At 38.2% G+C, this 17,350-nt stretch overlaps 4 protein-coding genes across 4 annotated transcripts; 1 reads left to right on the top strand and 3 right to left on the bottom strand.

Moving 5' to 3' along the window:
- Window positions 1-16,443, bottom strand: LOC122644584. Its single transcript, XM_043837962.1, has 6 exons — window positions 16,440-16,443; window positions 12,053-12,055; window positions 2,181-2,530; window positions 959-1,117; window positions 497-605; window positions 1-342 (listed from the first exon to the last, which is right to left on the bottom strand). Exons 3-6 carry the CDS (start codon window positions 2,499-2,501, stop codon window positions 158-160), a joined length of 774 nt encoding a protein of 257 aa, XP_043693897.1. The 5' UTR covers window positions 2,502-2,530; window positions 12,053-12,055; window positions 16,440-16,443; the 3' UTR covers window positions 1-157.
- Window positions 5,643-6,027, bottom strand: LOC122644585 (myb-related protein 330-like). Its single transcript, XM_043837963.1, has 2 exons — window positions 5,895-6,027; window positions 5,643-5,788 (listed from the first exon to the last, which is right to left on the bottom strand). Exons 1-2 carry the CDS (start codon window positions 6,025-6,027, stop codon window positions 5,655-5,657), a joined length of 267 nt encoding a protein of 88 aa, XP_043693898.1. The 3' UTR covers window positions 5,643-5,654.
- On the top strand, window positions 9,085-11,931 carry LOC122645128 (probable LRR receptor-like serine/threonine-protein kinase At3g47570). The gene is made up of 3 exons (XM_043838470.1): window positions 9,085-10,783; window positions 10,943-11,818; window positions 11,918-11,931. Exons 1-3 carry the CDS (start codon window positions 9,085-9,087, stop codon window positions 11,929-11,931), a joined length of 2,589 nt encoding a protein of 862 aa, XP_043694405.1.
- On the bottom strand, window positions 16,230-17,225 carry LOC122645127. The gene has a single exon (XM_043838469.1). It carries the CDS (start codon window positions 17,223-17,225, stop codon window positions 16,230-16,232), a length of 996 nt encoding a protein of 331 aa, XP_043694404.1.
- Window positions 17,226-17,350: the final 125 nt, after the last annotated feature.

The following is a 17,350-nucleotide window of genomic DNA, read 5'->3' as shown; positions in this document are numbered from 1 at the left end:
AAGTAGTAAGAACAGAAAGCAAAATAAATTTCACAAATTCTTTCTGAAAAAAAAATGAGTGATTATTTTGAGGAACACAAATCTCCCATTGAACACTGGTTCTTTAACTTGTAAGAAAAGAATCAGGCAATGGCAGAGGGAAGCCTGCATTAACTTGCTAAGAGGTACCCACAATACTGTAACGAATGCCGAAATCGGCGATTAATTCAAACTCTTTGGCACTTAATGTCTCGCAATCACTGATGGAGGCTAGTCTTCTGAAATGCATATATGCACAATAATCTCCTCCAGATATGGTTACACCCTCAAGTAATGCAGTGATAGAACCGACAAGTGCGTCAGCTGCATACACACATGAAAAGCTCAAGATAATCACAACCCCAGCATCTAATTAGAGGGATAATATTCATTTGAATTGCTCAATACTCTGTGATTTTTTGTGGCAAAATTGAAATGAAAACTAAGAATCAATGGTCACCAAGAGGACAAGGCATACCATGTGTGATAAGCAACAAGTTCTCATGAGGATATTTATCTGCAAGGGCCTTAATAACCCGTTTATATCGGTCCCTAGCATCCATTCTCGACTCCCCCCACTTTGGAAACTGCAATTCCTCATGGATAACTGCTATGTTAGTAAGACATAAATAGATACAAAAAACACAACTGGCTCTTATACTTGATAGTCTGACCATCCACATTTGATGTGGGATTATTACCTTAATACTCCCCCTTACATGCAGGCCTTCTTGGGCTCTGTCTTTGTGGGTGGAGCAGGGGCCATCGAGGCCCAACATACCCGCTCTGATAGCATATTAAGCTTCCATCTTAAAACCGATTGGTTCAAAGTGGGGTGGCCTCTTGTGGCTCTTATACTTGATAGTCTGAACATCCACAACCGATGTGGGATTATTACCTCAATAAGAATATCACAATCAAGGAAGATTCAAGCATGTACCTCTTTGTAAACAGGTTCAACAGAGCTATCCACTGTCCCAGCTGGTAACATCTCTTCAAGCTTTGACATTTCATAAACAAAGTTGCCATCTTTTGGTAGAAATTCAGTTTTGATGACTTCAGAACTTAGGAGCTCACACAATCCATACTCAATAGAGACCTGAAATGAAGTTGAAAGGTCCATCCAAATAACAAAGCACAGTCAATGATCAGTTTTGGCACCATAATCTATGCAAGTTAAGCAAAACAGGTGATGCAAAATGCAAGAAATGAATTGTTGTTAGTTTGAAAATATCATTTTACTTAAATCAATTCAACAAGGATTGCTGCAGAGGCAAAATAATGACCAACTCTTTCCTGAAAGTGTAAAAGACTCGAAATCTTCAGCACATTGAACTTTCCCGGATTCCATCTCCTGCATGTTGCTTCCCTCCTTGGATGCCTTACATTTGAGACTCTTCTCATTGTATCATTATATTACTAACTACATAGTTTCGCATTGATCTTTGATCAACTAGTTTATTTCTAATCTTAGCGTTTGGGACTTGTGTAGACTTCATCCTTAAAAGCTAAGTGTTTAGGAGAGGATGCCCAAGTACCTATAAGTCTCCACATCAGGGATGTGAGATTATTATTTCTTCCACACAGGGGACCGAGATTGTCTCCGACTTGCACACCAGGTAACCCTGGCTCCACCACAATCTTGGTCCTTCCACAACCTTAGCTAGCCATTAAGGAGAGAGTGTCCAAGTACTTATAAATCTCGACATCTAGGTAATATTTACTTCCGCTTTTCTGCAATTCTCTTTAGGGTCAGTAGAAATCGAGATTTGCAATATTAAGTCACCTTATATCAAGACTCCAGTCCAGTTCCTCAAGCTAAATATGAAACCCAAGCCTATGTTGTGAATATAAACTCCCAAAAGGGGAAAATCCAAGTTCTATCCTTGAAATGAGATTTGCATCCTGATCTGAATTGTATTTGTTACCAATTATTAACACAGAGAAACAGTTTGAAAGAACCCAGATGGTCCTAAAAACTACTTTTCAGAAAATCAGAAATAAACAGGGAGGTATTCCTCAATCAAAACCTCAAATCAAATTGATGATCCAATAGAGAACAACAGGTACCAAAACCAATTAACAAGTAAAACCCTGAAAAAACAATCAAAATAGGGGAAAGAAACAGAAAATCCATTTAGTATATAATTTAACAAACAAACCTTTAGTTTTGAAGGATCGATTTCTATGTTATCGCCGTTAACCTGGGAACCATCATCATGAACAGCACAGAGAGCAGAGACGGCCTCAGTAGTAGTCTGGAGGCAACGGGTGAAAGGAGAAGTAAAGACTCTGTGAATAGGGAACCCAAACTTCTCTCTCAGTTTTCTTCCGGTGGAAAATGCTCGGGTCCTACCCCCTTCCGTCAGGTATGGATCCCAAGGCCGGGGAGCCGATACTGTCCATAAGGGATCTACATCGTCAATCCGATCGCCGTGCCTTAACACAACCACGTTTTGCAGAAACTGACCTTCTAATGCCATTTTCTCCAACGATTGAAGAAGTGCAGAAGCTGGGTAGAATGATGAATATACGCAACACACACCTTGCTCGCACACCCGGTGTGGGCCTAAACTCACACACACAGCGTAATAAATTTTTTTTTTTTTTTTTTTTGGATGGTGAAATCACACGAACGGCGAACCACACACCAATCGGGGAATGGTATTCTTATCTGCTTCATTTCTTGTTAGTTCCATTTTCTCAATTTCCTCGAGGAGGTAGACTCCACTCGAGCAGGTACAGTGGTTATTTTTTTACCTTCTCTATTATAGGAAATTGGGGAGACAAAATTCCCCAAGAAATGAAGCATATAAAGGTTTCTATGGAATAACGGATACACATAACACACACCACACACACACACATTCGATGTCGGTTTAAATCCATGTATATCTAGTAACTTTGGATGGAGATGCGATATCGTGGGAAATGTGCCACCAAAATAAAACAAAATAAAAAAACAATTTTGTGAGAGATAGGCTGACATGGACCCACTTGGCAAAAAGGATTCTGGTTTGATGGTCTAAATGGCTCCTCCCACCATGATAAACCAAGGTCAACAAAGGCAACTTAGAGAAGCCTAATCTAAAATCCCCAGGGTGAGAGTGTGAGACTAACTGTCGGTTACTTGTTGAGTCAGCAGCCGAAGAATGGAGATATTTAATTGGGTGGTTCTTGTTGGGTAATTGTATTACAATTCCTTACAAATAATTGAAACAACACGAATTGCAATACAATAGATTAAGCAGTAGAAACTAGGCTTGACCTTTGGCTGAAATGAGAAGATCAAAGCTTGAATTTGATGTAGAACCACACCCGCAACAACTTGAACAAGCTTGAGGTTGAGTCACACTTGTGGTGCTGCCTTTAAGGTAATTGATGCCTCCTACTGCCAAGGAGTGTTCTGCACCACTACCCCACGATAAAACAACCTCCAACTAGAAGATAAAGCAGTCCTTCTAATCCCTTGAAGAAGCCAAGAGCTTCAACACAGCAACCCTCTAACACACTTAGAAGAAAAGAGAGAGAGAGAGAATAATACTCCTAGTGATTGCTAAGTATGGGCATGAACATGTATCCAAAAATGTCTCTTACAAAGCAATTGGTTGGTTTTATATAGGCCCAAGACCAATCCTTGCATTCCCTTGGAATTCTCAAGAATAACCATCCACTTATGACCAAATTGAAGAATAAGATTTATGGGCATGAATATGGACATGAATTGGAGGTTAATTCCAAATTCATGGTCATTCCCCACTAAGGGTCATGAATGACCTTAAAATACATTCATTCTCCACTAAGACCATAAAGACCTTAAAACCCCATAAAATGGTCATTCTCCACTAAGGACCATAAAGGCCTTAATACCCATAAAGGGAGAGACATCACCTATGGCCATGAATTGAGAAATCAATCTCATTCAATATCCTTAACCCACCTTCCCACTCATGATAGTGATCATGAATAGACTTTAGGGTAGCCCATAGAATGTTACAACCTTTGGAATTACTTCTTTGATCACATGGGTCCCACACCATAACAAAGCAATCAAAAAATTTTGAAACTTAAAATAAAATAAAATATATTTTAAATCTAACAGTTCTAATGTCGAACTCAATTGAGCTCCGAATTTGACTGGTGAGAATGAATTTAAACAATGTGACCTCTAGAAGAAGTATCAATTTTTTTTTTTTATGTTTCTGTTTGTTTTTTATACGTTTAGAGTTTAGACCGAGAGCTTTTTTCTTTAGGAAAATGAGTCTTTGCTAATGATATTTAATAACAAACTGTTAAAAGGGTTTTTTTTTTTTTTTGTTTTTTGATTTTGGATAGAAGTACTATAGAAAAAGTTATTTCCTCAACTATTTGCATTTTGCAATTCTTCTAAAGTGATACAACCTTTATCTATGAATATTTACATGCAGCCCCCCATCTTCTTTTTTGGGCCCTTTAGATACAACACATCTCGAGATTTAACGGATCGTACTCCTCTCAGGTTTCCTGTCTGATCAGGTTCGTAGGTTCCTCTAATATGGGGCAAAAATGACGACCTCACCCCCTACCCGAACACACTGCTCGGGTGGGGTGAGGTTGTCATTTCCGCACACCCTATGAGAAGAACCCGGGAACCTGACCGGTCAGGGAACCTAAGAGGAGAAAAATCCAGATTTAACACACTCTTCACCCTTCTTTATCCACTCATGCCGAGAGAAATTTGTATTACCATGGTGATTTTACCCCAACCCAGTCCCTAACCATGGTTAACCAAACCATTCCCCTACCGTAACTCTCCTTGGCATTACTTTCATTGGGGAATCTCCAGTGAGTTGTTTGACATTTTGCCCTTACTTTCATTTTCGCAAATCCTCCGTTCATCCTCTTTGTTTCACTTATTTCATGTGTGAGCGTACATCCACAGTAAGAATAAACCAACTCTTCTCTCACAAATGGTTTTTTTCATTGGCTCTGTTGGTTTCAACGTAAAATTTTACTTGGAGAGTTTTATTTAAAAATTTGGGTTTTTTATAATTACCATCCCAAAATTTTTATTATTTACTATTATCTTCCCAAAAATTTTCAAATAACTGTTACCCCCTCTATTGCATATTAATAACAAATTGACCCCACTGTTACATTTTCGTAACGAAGAGGGTTGGTCGTGACAGTTTGCCGTTGTCACGGATTTTTTAAGACCAAAATACCCTTTTGGGGTGGTAATTGTAAAAAAAATAAAAAAAATAAAAAAAACCCATCACCGTCCCTTCTCCTCCTCCTTCTCCTTCTTCTTCTTCTTCTTCCTCCTCTTCCTCCTCTGCAACCCCAACCCCAAAATCTGGCTGCCATCAAACCAAAATCAAAAACCTTAGACCGATAGAAAATTCAGGTTTTTTTCAGGCCCATTTGAAAAACCCAATTAAATTCTCACCCACTATAAGTGGCGTCTGAAGTACCCTGATGTGGGTATTCCAATAGTTCTTGATTTCAGTGTCCGTTCTTCCGGGTAATCTACCAGCAATTAGAGGCCATCTAAATATTTGAAAAAAGTCCCAAATGAGTTCATACTGGAAGTGCTTTCCGGTTCTCAATTAAATGTGTAATCGAAAAGAATTGATGAGAAGGAAAGAGAAGGGGGCTTACTTGTTTCCAAGTAAACTATGGAGTTTGATGATGAGCTCGTCTTCTTCTTCAGTAAAATTGCCTCTTTTGAGATCAGGCCTCAGGTAATTTATCCATCTTAATCTGCAACTCTTTCCACAACGCAGCAAACCTGAAACACACACATAAATGGAGAGAAAGAGAGTTAGAGAGGAAGTAACGACATGGGTTTTCTCTAGCTTGGCTGATTTGGGTTAGGTTAATCCTAAATGGGTTACCTGCGGCTCTGGGGAGAGATCTCCAGCAGCCCTCGCCATGGGCTCTGTTGTAGTTGATGAGGCGCTGATCTTCTTCTTTGGTCCATGCACCTTTGTTGGTGTGGGCTTTCTCACAGCAAGGAGAACGGCCCATCTGTCTATCTCTCTTCTATGTGATCTGCTGCTGCTTCTTTTATGTGTTTTGTGCCCTTTTAATTAGAGAGAGAGAGGATTTATGGAAAGGAGAACTGGAACAAAGGAACGAGAGGATTTATATGAGGAAGAAACTCTTGAGTACCAATTGAGTCGAACCCTTTCGTGGGCATTTGACCGACTTAGTGAGGAAGACGAGTAGTTACAAGATAGGATCCGAAAAGAGATGCTCAATGCTGAATGGGATTTGGTTGGTAGGTCTACTTTTTCATGAGAGTTAAAAGAAATTAAACGAAATCTCATCATTTAAACGAGAGGGAGAGGGAGAGAGATTTCTCTTTCCATATTTTTGTTATTTGATTTCTGTAAAGGTTGTTCTAGAAAGAATTTGATCCAGTGAAACTGGTTTTATGCAGAGGAGGAAGAAGAAGAAGAAGGAGGAGAAGGGACAGTGATGGGTTGTTTTTTTTTTTTTATTTTTTTATTTATTTATTACAATTACCACCCCAAAACCCCAAAAAGGTATTTTGGTCTTAAAAAATTCGTGACAACGCCACATTGTCACGACTAACCCTCTCCGTTATGAAAATGTAACGGTGGGGTCAATTTGTTATTAGTATGCAACAGAGGGGGTAACAGTTATTTGAAAATTTTTGGGGGTTAATAATAGTTAATAAAGATTTTGGATTGGTAATTGTAAAAAACCCTCAAATTTTTTACTTCAAAAAATTTAACAAATAGAATTTTACATGTTGAAAAATGTTCTAATGTTTACATATTCATATTGAAAAACTTGATAAACTTCTCTCAATTTTACATATTCATATTGAAAATTTTTTAAATTTTCATTTACAAAATAAAATTTACTGAGGAAAAATTTTTAGGTAAAATTGTACGCCGAAACAAATGGATCCAAATGAAAAATGATCCTCAATTAGAGATTGAAGTGGAAGACTAACAATCTCAGTTGATAAAATTACAATAAAGAATCTAAACAACCGCTCACCTCAGTTCTTACTATACGCCTATTTGGAAAAGTACCAAACCCTGTCAAATTCAAATAAAATCGGCCTTACTTGAAGTGATCTCTTTTCTGGCTTCTGGGTTACAACTTACAACTGTAAACATACACCCTTCAGGAGTGGATGATAACATTGTTACTACTTCAACGTAATTTCTAGTTGGCTTACGATGGGTACTTTTATCGAGAATGGATCATCTGCGCATACCAACAGGTGAACGTGCATCTTAAAGCCAATCACATTTTACTTTTGTTTCCATAAAAACCCCTCTTCCCCTTGTAAATGGTAAAAACAGGATAGATGATTGGCTCTCATATGTATGTTCACCTGTTGGTACGTGCAGAGGAACCGAACTCACTTTTATCACGTGTAATGATGACCAAGACATGATAATAGTGTTGCATTGTGTTCTAGGCATTGCTCAACCTGGCCATCTGAACACTAACACATTCTCTAGGAAGAAAAATACATTTGCTTGCATATTATGAATTTGCTTGAAAATACATTTTTATGAGAAAAGGGGTAACTTGTCCGATATGACCGATCCATATTGATATCGTATCGGTTTAGAAGGTAACTAAAACCATGTCGAAAATATCTATACCTTTTTTTTTGCCGTACCTAAACTTACAAATCATGATCCAATACAAACACATCTGAGAGAGACGACAATTCCCATTAAATAGGGGGAGGGAAATCAAAATTATTTTTGGCAGTTGAATGGTACAGTGAAAATTCATAATGACAAATTTGTGAAGAGGTTAGTATTTCCATTTTGAAATAAAAAGTACTTGTCCTGCCAAATCATACTGGTTTTCAATTTTATATTTTGGGCAAGTGTGGCCATGGTCAATTGGATTCAGATCCTCTACTGCTGAGCTACCCGGTAGGATGGTACTGTCGAGATACAGCAAGGCGGGAAATGATCACCTTACCCTTGCCCGAGCAGGGGTAAGGCGGTCATTCACCATCTCGCTGTATCTCGACAATACCATCCTACCGGGCAGCTTGGCAGTAGAGGATCCAAATTGTGGTCAACTGGTAATGAGACCAATACCCAAAGTGTCGTTTGTCGGTAAGTCTCACAAAGATAGTCTCGTTTTAAATTGTGGAACTCTTGAAACTAGAAAAAGGCCCAAAGAATTAAAACTTGATTGGTCAATGACTGAGGTGGAGAAGGCACTACTTGTGTTGTGTGACTTAAAAAAGTAAGAGACCAATTGATTCCCAATCCACCACATCAAACCTTCTATCCCAAATTCTATTCTTACGTTCCCAACACTGCCTGTATACAATTACAAAGATAGTTTCGTTTCTGTAAGTACATTAATAATCCCATGAATACAGTTCGGATCTTACCTTAATGGATATGGCCGGGAAGGCAGTGGAAGAGATTAAGAACTAAGTTTTGATTACTAGCACCACTGACACAAACAATCTTCGCAAAGCTTCTCCATAGAGAACTTCACACCGTAAATCCTTGGAAAAAGATGAAATCTCATAAAGAACATAAAGACTTGGAGAGCAAAACTGAGAGGAGAGAATTAGACTCAACTTGTGTGTGGCCTAAGGGTTTTAGGACGGTTTATATAACTACACCCAAGACCCCCCCCCCTCTAGAATTATAGTCGAAGTAGGAAGGTAAGGAGTAGTCGGTCACTTAAAGTGACTGGCCCTCTCTCTCTCTCTCTCGGGTAGGGGGCGGCAGCCCCGGGTGGGCACCACAAACCGGGTCCAAGACCCGGTTCCTATTAACAGTTTGAAATTATTGAACTCTTGAAAATAGAAAAGGCCCAAACAGTTAAACCACGATTGGACATAGACTGAGGTGGAGAAGGCACTTGTGTTGTGTGAATTAAAGAGTCAAGAGAGCAATCGATTCCTAATTCACCACATCAAACCTTCTATCCCAAATTCTACCGTTGTTTCTTACGCAGAATATATCCTATAAATATATGATAAACTTCTCTCAAAGACAATAACAACAACATAAAAGTAAGTAGCTATCTGACTTACTGCACTTCAAAATTGCATGTATGGTTTCTGCATTTGCTTCCCAAAATTTGATTCTGATGGCATTTCTTCAGCTTCTTGTAGTTTTCATTCTCCTCTTTGGGAGCTTATTGATGAGGCTAGTAGAATCAGTCACACCCAGTAGAAGGATGATCGTAGGGAATGAGACAGATCGACTTGCTTTGCTGGAATTCAAGAAACAAAAATATGATGACCCGTATGGAGCTCTAAGTTCTTGGAACGATTCCATCCATTTCTGCAACTGGGTTGGGATCACATGTAGTCATCGTCATCGACAACGGGTTATCAGCTTGGATTTACAAGGGAAGGGCTTGGGAGGTAACATATCTCCTTCCATAGGGAATCTCACTTTTCTTCATTCCCTTGACATTGGAAACAATACCTTCCATGGCAAAATCCCCCAAGAGATCAGTAATCTAATTCGATTACAATACATCACTCTTCGAAACAACACTCTCCAAGGAGAAATTCCTACCAGCTTGGCCAACTGCACTGGTCTAAGAAGAATTTACTTCTCCTATAACAATCTCGTCGGGAAGATTCCAATTGAACTATTTACGTCTCTTTCAAAGCTGGAGGAAATTTATATTTTTAGCAATGGTTTAACAGGAGAAATACCAGCTTCTTTTGGGAACATTTCCTCCGTTCGAGTTATCTCTTTGGGTGAGAATGAACTGCAGGGTAGCATCCCAGAATCCTTTGGTCAACTAACAAACTTATTCTTTCTATCACTTCATCTAAACAACCTCTCTGGTAAGTTCCCTCTCTCACTACACAATCTCTCATCTCTTGAAACGATTTCCCTTGCAATCAACCACCTGCATGGGAGCCTTCCACGAGACATAGGCCTCACCCTTCCAAATCTCAAATTTCTAGCAATTGCAAGGAACCTTTTCTCAGGGAGAATTCCAAATTTCATCTCCAATATTTCAACAATCAAACTAATTGATCTCACAGAAAACAGTTTTGTTGGACCCGTCCCTAACAACTTAGAAAATCTTCAAAACCTTCAAAAGTTTAGTATTGATGGAAATCAATGTGGAATAGGGGAAGCTGATGATTTAGGTTTTGTAAATTCTTTAGTCAATTGTACAAATCTAGAGATTTTGGGAATAGCAGAAAATGGTTTTAAGGGTCCCCTTCCCAACTTTAAAGCCAATCTCTCAACACGACTCTCACAACTTATTTTGGGAAGGAATCAAATATCTGGAACCATTCCTACTAGGATTGGGAATCTCTTCAACTTGGCCGCATTGGGCTTGGAGGGGAACTTTCTCGAAGGTAATATCCCGTCTGTTGTAGGAAAGCTTCAGAAGCTTCAAATATTACTCTTAAATGAAAATAGACTTTCAGGACAGATACCTTCCTCCATAGGCAATCTCACTCTTTTGTATAAACTCAATTTACAGAAAAACAGCTTGAATGGAAGCATTCCTTCCAGCATTGGAAATTGCCAACAGTTACAGTACCTTTCCCTTTTTAATAATAGCCTCCAAGGCCCAATACCTAAACAACTCTTCCTTATTTCCTCCTTATCAATATTTCTCAACTTATCTTCTAATTCTCTGGTCGGTTCCCTACCAATTGAAATCGGTAACTTGAAGAGTCTTTCTGGAATAGATATCTCCAAAAACAGATTGTCTGGAGAAATCCCCTACTCCATTGGTGATTGTAATGGTTTAGAAAGCCTTTATATGGGGAGTAATTTCTTCGAAGGAACCATTCCCCAACCTGTAACTCTTTTGAAGGGGCTTCAAGATTTAGATCTCTCACACAAAAACTTATTAGGGCAAATCCCGAAAGATCTAGAAAAACTTTAAGCATTGCAGAGTTTGAATTTATCCTTCAATAATCTTAAAGGAGAGGTACCAACAAAAGGAATCTTTGGAAATGCAAGTGCAATTTTCATGAATGGAAATGATAAGCTTTGTGGTGGAATTGCAGAGTTGCATCTCCCTGCATGTACAAACCATGGATCTACGAAACGAGAAAAGTCCAATGCTCTTAAAATAGTTTTGATGATAATCGGTGTGGCTTTTGGTTTTCTTTTGATGTCTTCCTTTCTTACTCTCTATTGGATAAGAAGATCAAACAGTAAACCTCCATCTACACCATTAATCGGTGAACGGTCCTTGAATCTTTCTTACAAAGATCTCTTCCAAACTACTGGAGGATTTTCTTCAGCTAATTTCATAGGTTCTGGTAGTTTTGGCTCTGTATACAAAGGGATTATCAACCAAGATGAAACCATTGTTGCAGTCAAGGTACTCAACCTTCAAAATTCAAGACTCTACAAGAGCTTTACGGCTGAATGCAAAGCATTAAGAAACATTCGGCATCGAAATCTTGTCAAGATTTTAACTTCATGTTCAAGTATTGATTCAAAAGGCAAAGATTTCAAAGCCTTTGTTTATGAGTTTATGCCCAATGGGAGTCTAGACGATTGGATGCATCTGCCAGTGGAGGCAAATAATCATTCAAGAAGTTTAACCATTCTTCAAAGATTAAACATCGCAATTGATGTGGCTTCTGCTTTGGATTACCTTCATCATAACTGTTATGCGCCAATTGTTCATTGTGACTTGAAGCCAAGCAATGTTCTACTTAACAGAGATATGACTGCACATGTCAGTGATTTTGGTTTGGCGAGGCTACTTTTAGAACCCAATGACAAATCATCCCAGACTCAAACTAGTACCATTGGGATTAAAGGATCTATTGGTTATGCTGCTTCAGGTAACAAATAAACTATACAATTTTATTTTGAGTTATCAATCAATACATTAAATTTTTATTACATTGTTTCTGTCTATTCTAATCAAAATCTTTTTGTAGGCTATTATACATGACTGAAATAATGATTTTGAAAAAGGGTCTAGATTTAAAATCATGTTTATTAGGTTAATACTACAATCCAACTATTATTGGATATTCAAATCTTGTTCTTAATAGTTAATTGAGTATATCAACACACTTTTATATCTTAATTAGCTAGGGTGGATCATGGCTTTATCCATATTCATTTCAATTATGAATTCACTATACTGCGAACACATTGGACCCTGGTATCTACGTTGACCGAATTTGGATTGGATTCTTTTTAACATTATCGAAGGATCATGGTTCCCAAATTGAAAATATGACCATGTAACTCGCTACTTTTGAATATTGTAAAATTTCCATGTGTCATACCGTAATTGCTATTGTATGAAACAAAAAATATGCAAATCTCTTATTGTAATACTAACAACATGAGGTTTCTAAATTTCAGAATATGGAATGGGTGCAAGGGCAACTACCTAAGGGGACGTGTTTAGCTATGAGATCCTTTTATTGGAGATGTTTACAGGAAAAAGGCCAACAGATCAAATGTTTACTGATGACTTAAATCTCCATAACTTTGCAATGGCAGCTTTACCTGTACACGTGATGCAAATTTTAGATCCATCACTCTTACCCAAGGAAGAAGAACGTGAACAAATTGAAGATATTGCAATCAATAGGATTGAAAGTCCTAGTCATAGGACAGATCAATTGCAAGATTGCATAATGTCAATAGTTGAAATTGCAGTCCAGTGCTCAATGGAATCGCCAAGAGAACGTATGAACATGAATGATGTTGTGAGAGGACTACATTTAATCAAAGGGAAATTTTCTTGAAGCAAGAATCAATCAATACAGAGCAACTATGCTTGATTAGAAGGTAATTCTGAATTTATTATCTTTATATTTATTGTATTGTCTTGGCTGCTTAATGCTCATGAAAAATTGAGGAAATTAACAAAAAATTTTAGATCATGCAGCGGAAGTAGGCTGATCTAGGGTTAATCATACCAAGGTTTTAAAAAATAGTATTGATAGCATTATGGATACCGATCAGGATCGGGCAGGTCACAACCAATACCGATATGGATCAGCCGATAGGTCTGATTTGATATCATTTTAAAACCATGATTCACATATGATAGTAATTAATTTGGTAATCGGGAGAATTTAAGACTCAATTTCAACCTTATTGGAGCCCAATCTGCATCAAGGTTGTCACTGTTGGACAAGTAACTCTATATTCCAAACTTTTTTATGGGGTTATGAAGGAAAAATTCAAAATAGAGGCATGACCCTGAAATTAGGTCGGAGACTCCTCCACAAAATGGCACTCTCTCTGGATTCAAAGGATCTAAAAGAAAAACAATTTCCAATGTCATTCTTCTAAGGCTAGATTCCCATATAATGTCTCTTGGACACTATAAAGGATCTACTTCAAGTGAAAGTGAGGTCATCTCTTATTTGGAATTTCATATTCCCCCTAAGATTAAGATATTTTGATAGGAATTTGTTAAAAATGTTGTTATCATGTATTGTAGTAGTCTTTCAAGCATTTGATGATAATGGCTAACTATGGACTTGGCATCTGCAACTCTTGCAAGAAATTCCCATAGCATGTTGATTGAATATACCAAAAAAAAAACAATTTGCGCTCTTACTCTTTCTTTAATTTCAAAATTATTCCTTTTTACTCATACATCATCAACTCTCTAGATTTTAAAAACCTGTAATTTGAAACATGCTTAGTTATGCTACAATTAGATGTTATTTAATATGAAGGGTTAGGAATAGTGTTTGTTCCTATAAAAACAGATTTTCATCCTAAGAGAATTATAAGCAACATGCCTGATATTATTAGCCCTTGGAAGCCTCAAAACAGGCTGATTTAAGCCAAACTTTGATGGGACTTTGGAAGTGTTTTGACAAACTAAGACTGAGCATTTTTCTCACTTTAGAATGTGTTTTATACCCAGAATCTATTCCGAGAATGCGTACCAAACACAATCTAAGTAATCATAAGCTAGATCACAAGAATTCACTGGAGTTTCTTTGTGATTGGGTAATAAGTGGATTTTAATGTGCAGGTTCAAAATCAGTTGTAAGAATGAAAATTAGGGCTTTTCAATAAGGATTGCAACAAGCCAAAAGCATGAATTTTGATTAACAGCTGGATAGTCTGATACAAAAGAGACAATGACCAATTTTGTATGATGGAAAACAGTTATATAGACTGGTCATGCCTCTACTTTAACCTCATCACTTAGATGTTAATGATCCTTTTATTATCTTTTCGCATATTATATGGGTAGCTAATTTGTTAGCTACCTTCTTTTTTTTGGTAAATACTTGGTAGCTACCTTATGTCATAGGGATAACATATCTCATGTTTCTTATGGTCTGGATTTGCTTGCCAAGTTTTTTAGTGTGTTATTTCATAATATGAGGGTTTCCATATATGAATTCCTAATTTTTGTAGTCATAATTTTTGGAAAACACTCCTCTTCTCCCTCTTTTATAGATGTTTGATGATAACAAACACATGAAGAATACTATTGTCTTGCCTAAGTATCTAAAACAGGCAGAATTGCCAAGACTCTAAAGCAAGAAGAGCTCAAGGAAAGACATGAAGAAATAGAAGTACCATGCAAGGAACTCGAACGATCATTCTCATAGAAGGACAATTGAAGGACTTGAAGGATTGAGTGTTGAAGAATACCTTTTGAAGAACTCAGTATCAACATTCTCAAAGCAAAGAACTCTTGAAGATGTTCGTGTGCACTTAGGAACACATAATTCATGTTGTACTTGGATTTGCATATTATAAAGACATATACCTCTTCTAGACACCTTAGGAGGTTGTCATGATCCCTCACTTGACCTTAGTATAGGTTAGAAAGACCTCAGAACAAAGTCCCAAATGTCAAACAGTCAAAATAGGTCAAAGGAGTCGGTCGATCGACCAGTACAACAGACATTTTTAATCGGAGGAGGCAGAAACTTGTCGATTTGAACCAACAGACTTGCTTGGTCGACCGGATCATGTTGGTCGATCTCCCGATCTATCGAACAACGATCGGTAGGTCCTATGAAGGCCATAACAGCTAGTTTTCCCCCAATGGTCATATTCTCTGGTCAATCAGGAGATCTTTAGGTCGACCTGTAGGACAAAAATATAGACGTTAGAGCTAAAAAGCAGATGTCTTGTAGAATATTAACTAAACTCTATAAATAGTGACGATGTCAGACCTTTTCACTATCCACTACAGTCCAAAAAATAGTTTTATTGAGAAGTGAAAAAGTCATATTCAAAGTCTCCCTCATTGTTGAAGTCAAGAAATCACTTTCAAGATCATTAGGGTTGACTTAAATGTTTAAGGCCTTCAGTTATTGAAGCCTATATCCTACAAAGAAACTCTAAAGAAGGTCAACCATGTTATACTCATTTACATATCATTCTTCACTTGTAAGGAGTACCTGTCACATTCCTTGTCTAGGTAATTCTTATCTTTTCACTGTAATTGTTTTCATTATTGCTCTTGAGTTGGCCGAACTCTAGATGAGCAAGGTATTTTTTGCATTAGTCTAGACCATACTTAGGCGCTGCAAAGGATTCATCTATCCTCAAAAGATTTAGGATCCTCTTGTCCAGGTAAAAAAAATTGTAAATGTGTTTTTCTCCACCTATTGTATTGAAAGGAAAAATTAGTGAAATTCTCTCAAAGTTGAGAGGAGTGGATGTAGACTCTTAGAGTCGAACCATTATAAAATCTTGTGTCTATCTCTATTTTGTGCACATTTTACATTTATTTTGTTCATTGTTTTACTTTGATTAATTTACGCACAATCAAAAGAATTTTAAAAAGGAACGTCTTCCACTAATGATAATGGTATGTGCAGAGTTTTCCCTCGCTTCGCTATCTTGAAGATGAGAAGAAGGTGAGAAGAAATAGATAATAAGAGATGAATAAGGAACGAATAGGCTGATTAGGAGGTGCCAAACCTCTTTCTCACAAGAGAAGTTAGATATAATCACGTAATTAGCTGCCTTTTAATATTCAAAAAGGAGATTAAATATGTTGCATAGCAACCGTTACAACCAAGTAGTTATCCTAATCCCACTATCCTAATCTCAAGTAGTTATCCTACCCTCACATACATACACTTATAACTTCTAAACTCATCTCATAACTTCTACCACCACTCCATCACTCCACGACTCAACCCACCTCTACTACTACTAAACAAATAAAATATAATAATAAATAAATTATCCCACATGCCACCTAAGCACCCACCTAAGCACGTAACAACTCCCTCCCTCTTAATTTCTGGTCTTGTCCTCAAGACCAAGTTCTGAAAGTTGGTGTTGCCTTGCATCGGTTTCTTCCCACGTGGCGTCCTCTTCCTCATAACAACCTTCGAGCAAGAACAATTTTTTGCATCGATGTCCTGGCACGAACCGTTCATTACAGTTGTAACAAAGTCCCTTAGCCCGCCTTTCTTGCATCTCTGTTGGTGAGATTCGACGAACGGGAAGAGGTTCAATGTCAGGGGGAATGCTTTTTCTCTCAAGTGATTGGTCACGGGCCTCATACAATCGAGCCAATCCAATAGCTGCAGATAAGGTTGTGGGGCGGCTAGCAAGGACGTCAACCTTGACTTGGTTGTTTAGTCCACTTACAAAAAAACTCACTTGCCGGTGTGGTGGAAGATGCCCCACCTTGGAGAGGAGTTTTTCAAACTGAGATTGATAGTCTAGTACAGTACCAAGTTGCTGCAGCTTAGCGAGCTCCCCAAAGAAATCTTGAAAGGGGGTCGGTCCGAATCTAGAATGCAATCCATCACAAAAGGTGCGCCAATCCAGCATTCTTTGATCTTGCTTAAATACCTGGAACCACATCTGTGCGTCTCCTTCCAAGTGGAAAGAAGCTAATGCCACCCTCTCCTCCTCAGGTGTTTGGTGGAAGTTGAAAAACTGCTCCGCTCTACAAGTCCAACTTGTCGTATCTTCCTCTCCGTTGTAACGCGGAAAGTCCAATTTGACTAACCTTGGAGTAAATGACTGCTGCGAGGTAGTAGCACGTGCCGGTGGGGTGAGAAGGGAAAATCGAGTTCCTCCTAGATTGGGCATTGGGATGCGTGACGTCTCCCCTACCTCCAGTTCCGGTTGAAGAGCTGATGGTGAAATCAATCTTTCAAACATCTCGCTGAGCTTGGTGAGCACCTGTTGTTGCCCATCAAGTTTGGTCAAGATTTGCTGCTGCCCATCATTGAGTGTACTTACGTCCTCTTCGAGTTTCTCCACTCGTTGCTCCATTCCCAGGCTTTGATACCAAGCTGGTATGTGCAGAGTTTTCCCTCGCTTCGCTATCTTGAAGATGAGAAGAAGGTGAGAAGAAATAGATAATAAGAGATGAATAAGGAACGAATAGGCTGATTAGG

This window comes from Telopea speciosissima, chromosome 11 (assembly GCF_018873765.1).
Source record: "Telopea speciosissima isolate NSW1024214 ecotype Mountain lineage chromosome 11, Tspe_v1, whole genome shotgun sequence".
Taxonomy (NCBI): Eukaryota; Viridiplantae; Streptophyta; class Magnoliopsida; order Proteales; family Proteaceae; genus Telopea; species Telopea speciosissima.
Note: the sequence above shows the minus strand (reverse complement) of the source record. Positions and strands in the feature narration are given on the sequence as shown.

What these genes read in the sequence shown, in the direction of transcription:
- LOC122645128 (XM_043838470.1), top strand. Translation starts at nt 9,085, where the DNA reads ATGGTTTCTGCATTTGCTTCCCAAAATTTGATTCTGATGGCATTTCTT. An exon ending in AGAAAGCCTTTATATGGGGA is followed by an intron (nt 10,784 to 10,942) that starts GTAATTTCTTCG and finishes ATAATCTTAAAG; the next exon opens with GAGAGGTACCAACAAAAGGA.
- LOC122644585 (XM_043837963.1), bottom strand. Translation starts at nt 6,027, where the DNA reads ATGGGCCGTTCTCCTTGCTGTGAGAAAGCCCACACCAACAAAGGTGCA. An exon ending in ATCTCTCCCCAGAGCCGCAG is followed by an intron (nt 5,789 to 5,894) that starts GTAACCCATTTA and finishes TGTGTGTTTCAG; the next exon opens with GTTTGCTGCGTTGTGGAAAG.
- LOC122645127 (XM_043838469.1), bottom strand. Translation starts at nt 17,225, where the DNA reads ATGGAGCAACGAGTGGAGAAACTCGAAGAGGACGTAAGTACACTCAAT.
- LOC122644584 (XM_043837962.1), bottom strand. Translation starts at nt 2,501, where the DNA reads ATGGCATTAGAAGGTCAGTTTCTGCAAAACGTGGTTGTGTTAAGGCAC. An exon ending in TCGATCCTTCAAAACTAAAG is followed by an intron (nt 1,118 to 2,180) that starts GTTTGTTTGTTA and finishes ACTTCATTTCAG; the next exon opens with GTCTCTATTGAGTATGGATT. An exon ending in CTTGTTGCTTATCACACATG is followed by an intron (nt 343 to 496) that starts GTATGCCTTGTC and finishes GTGTGTATGCAG; the next exon opens with CTGACGCACTTGTCGGTTCT.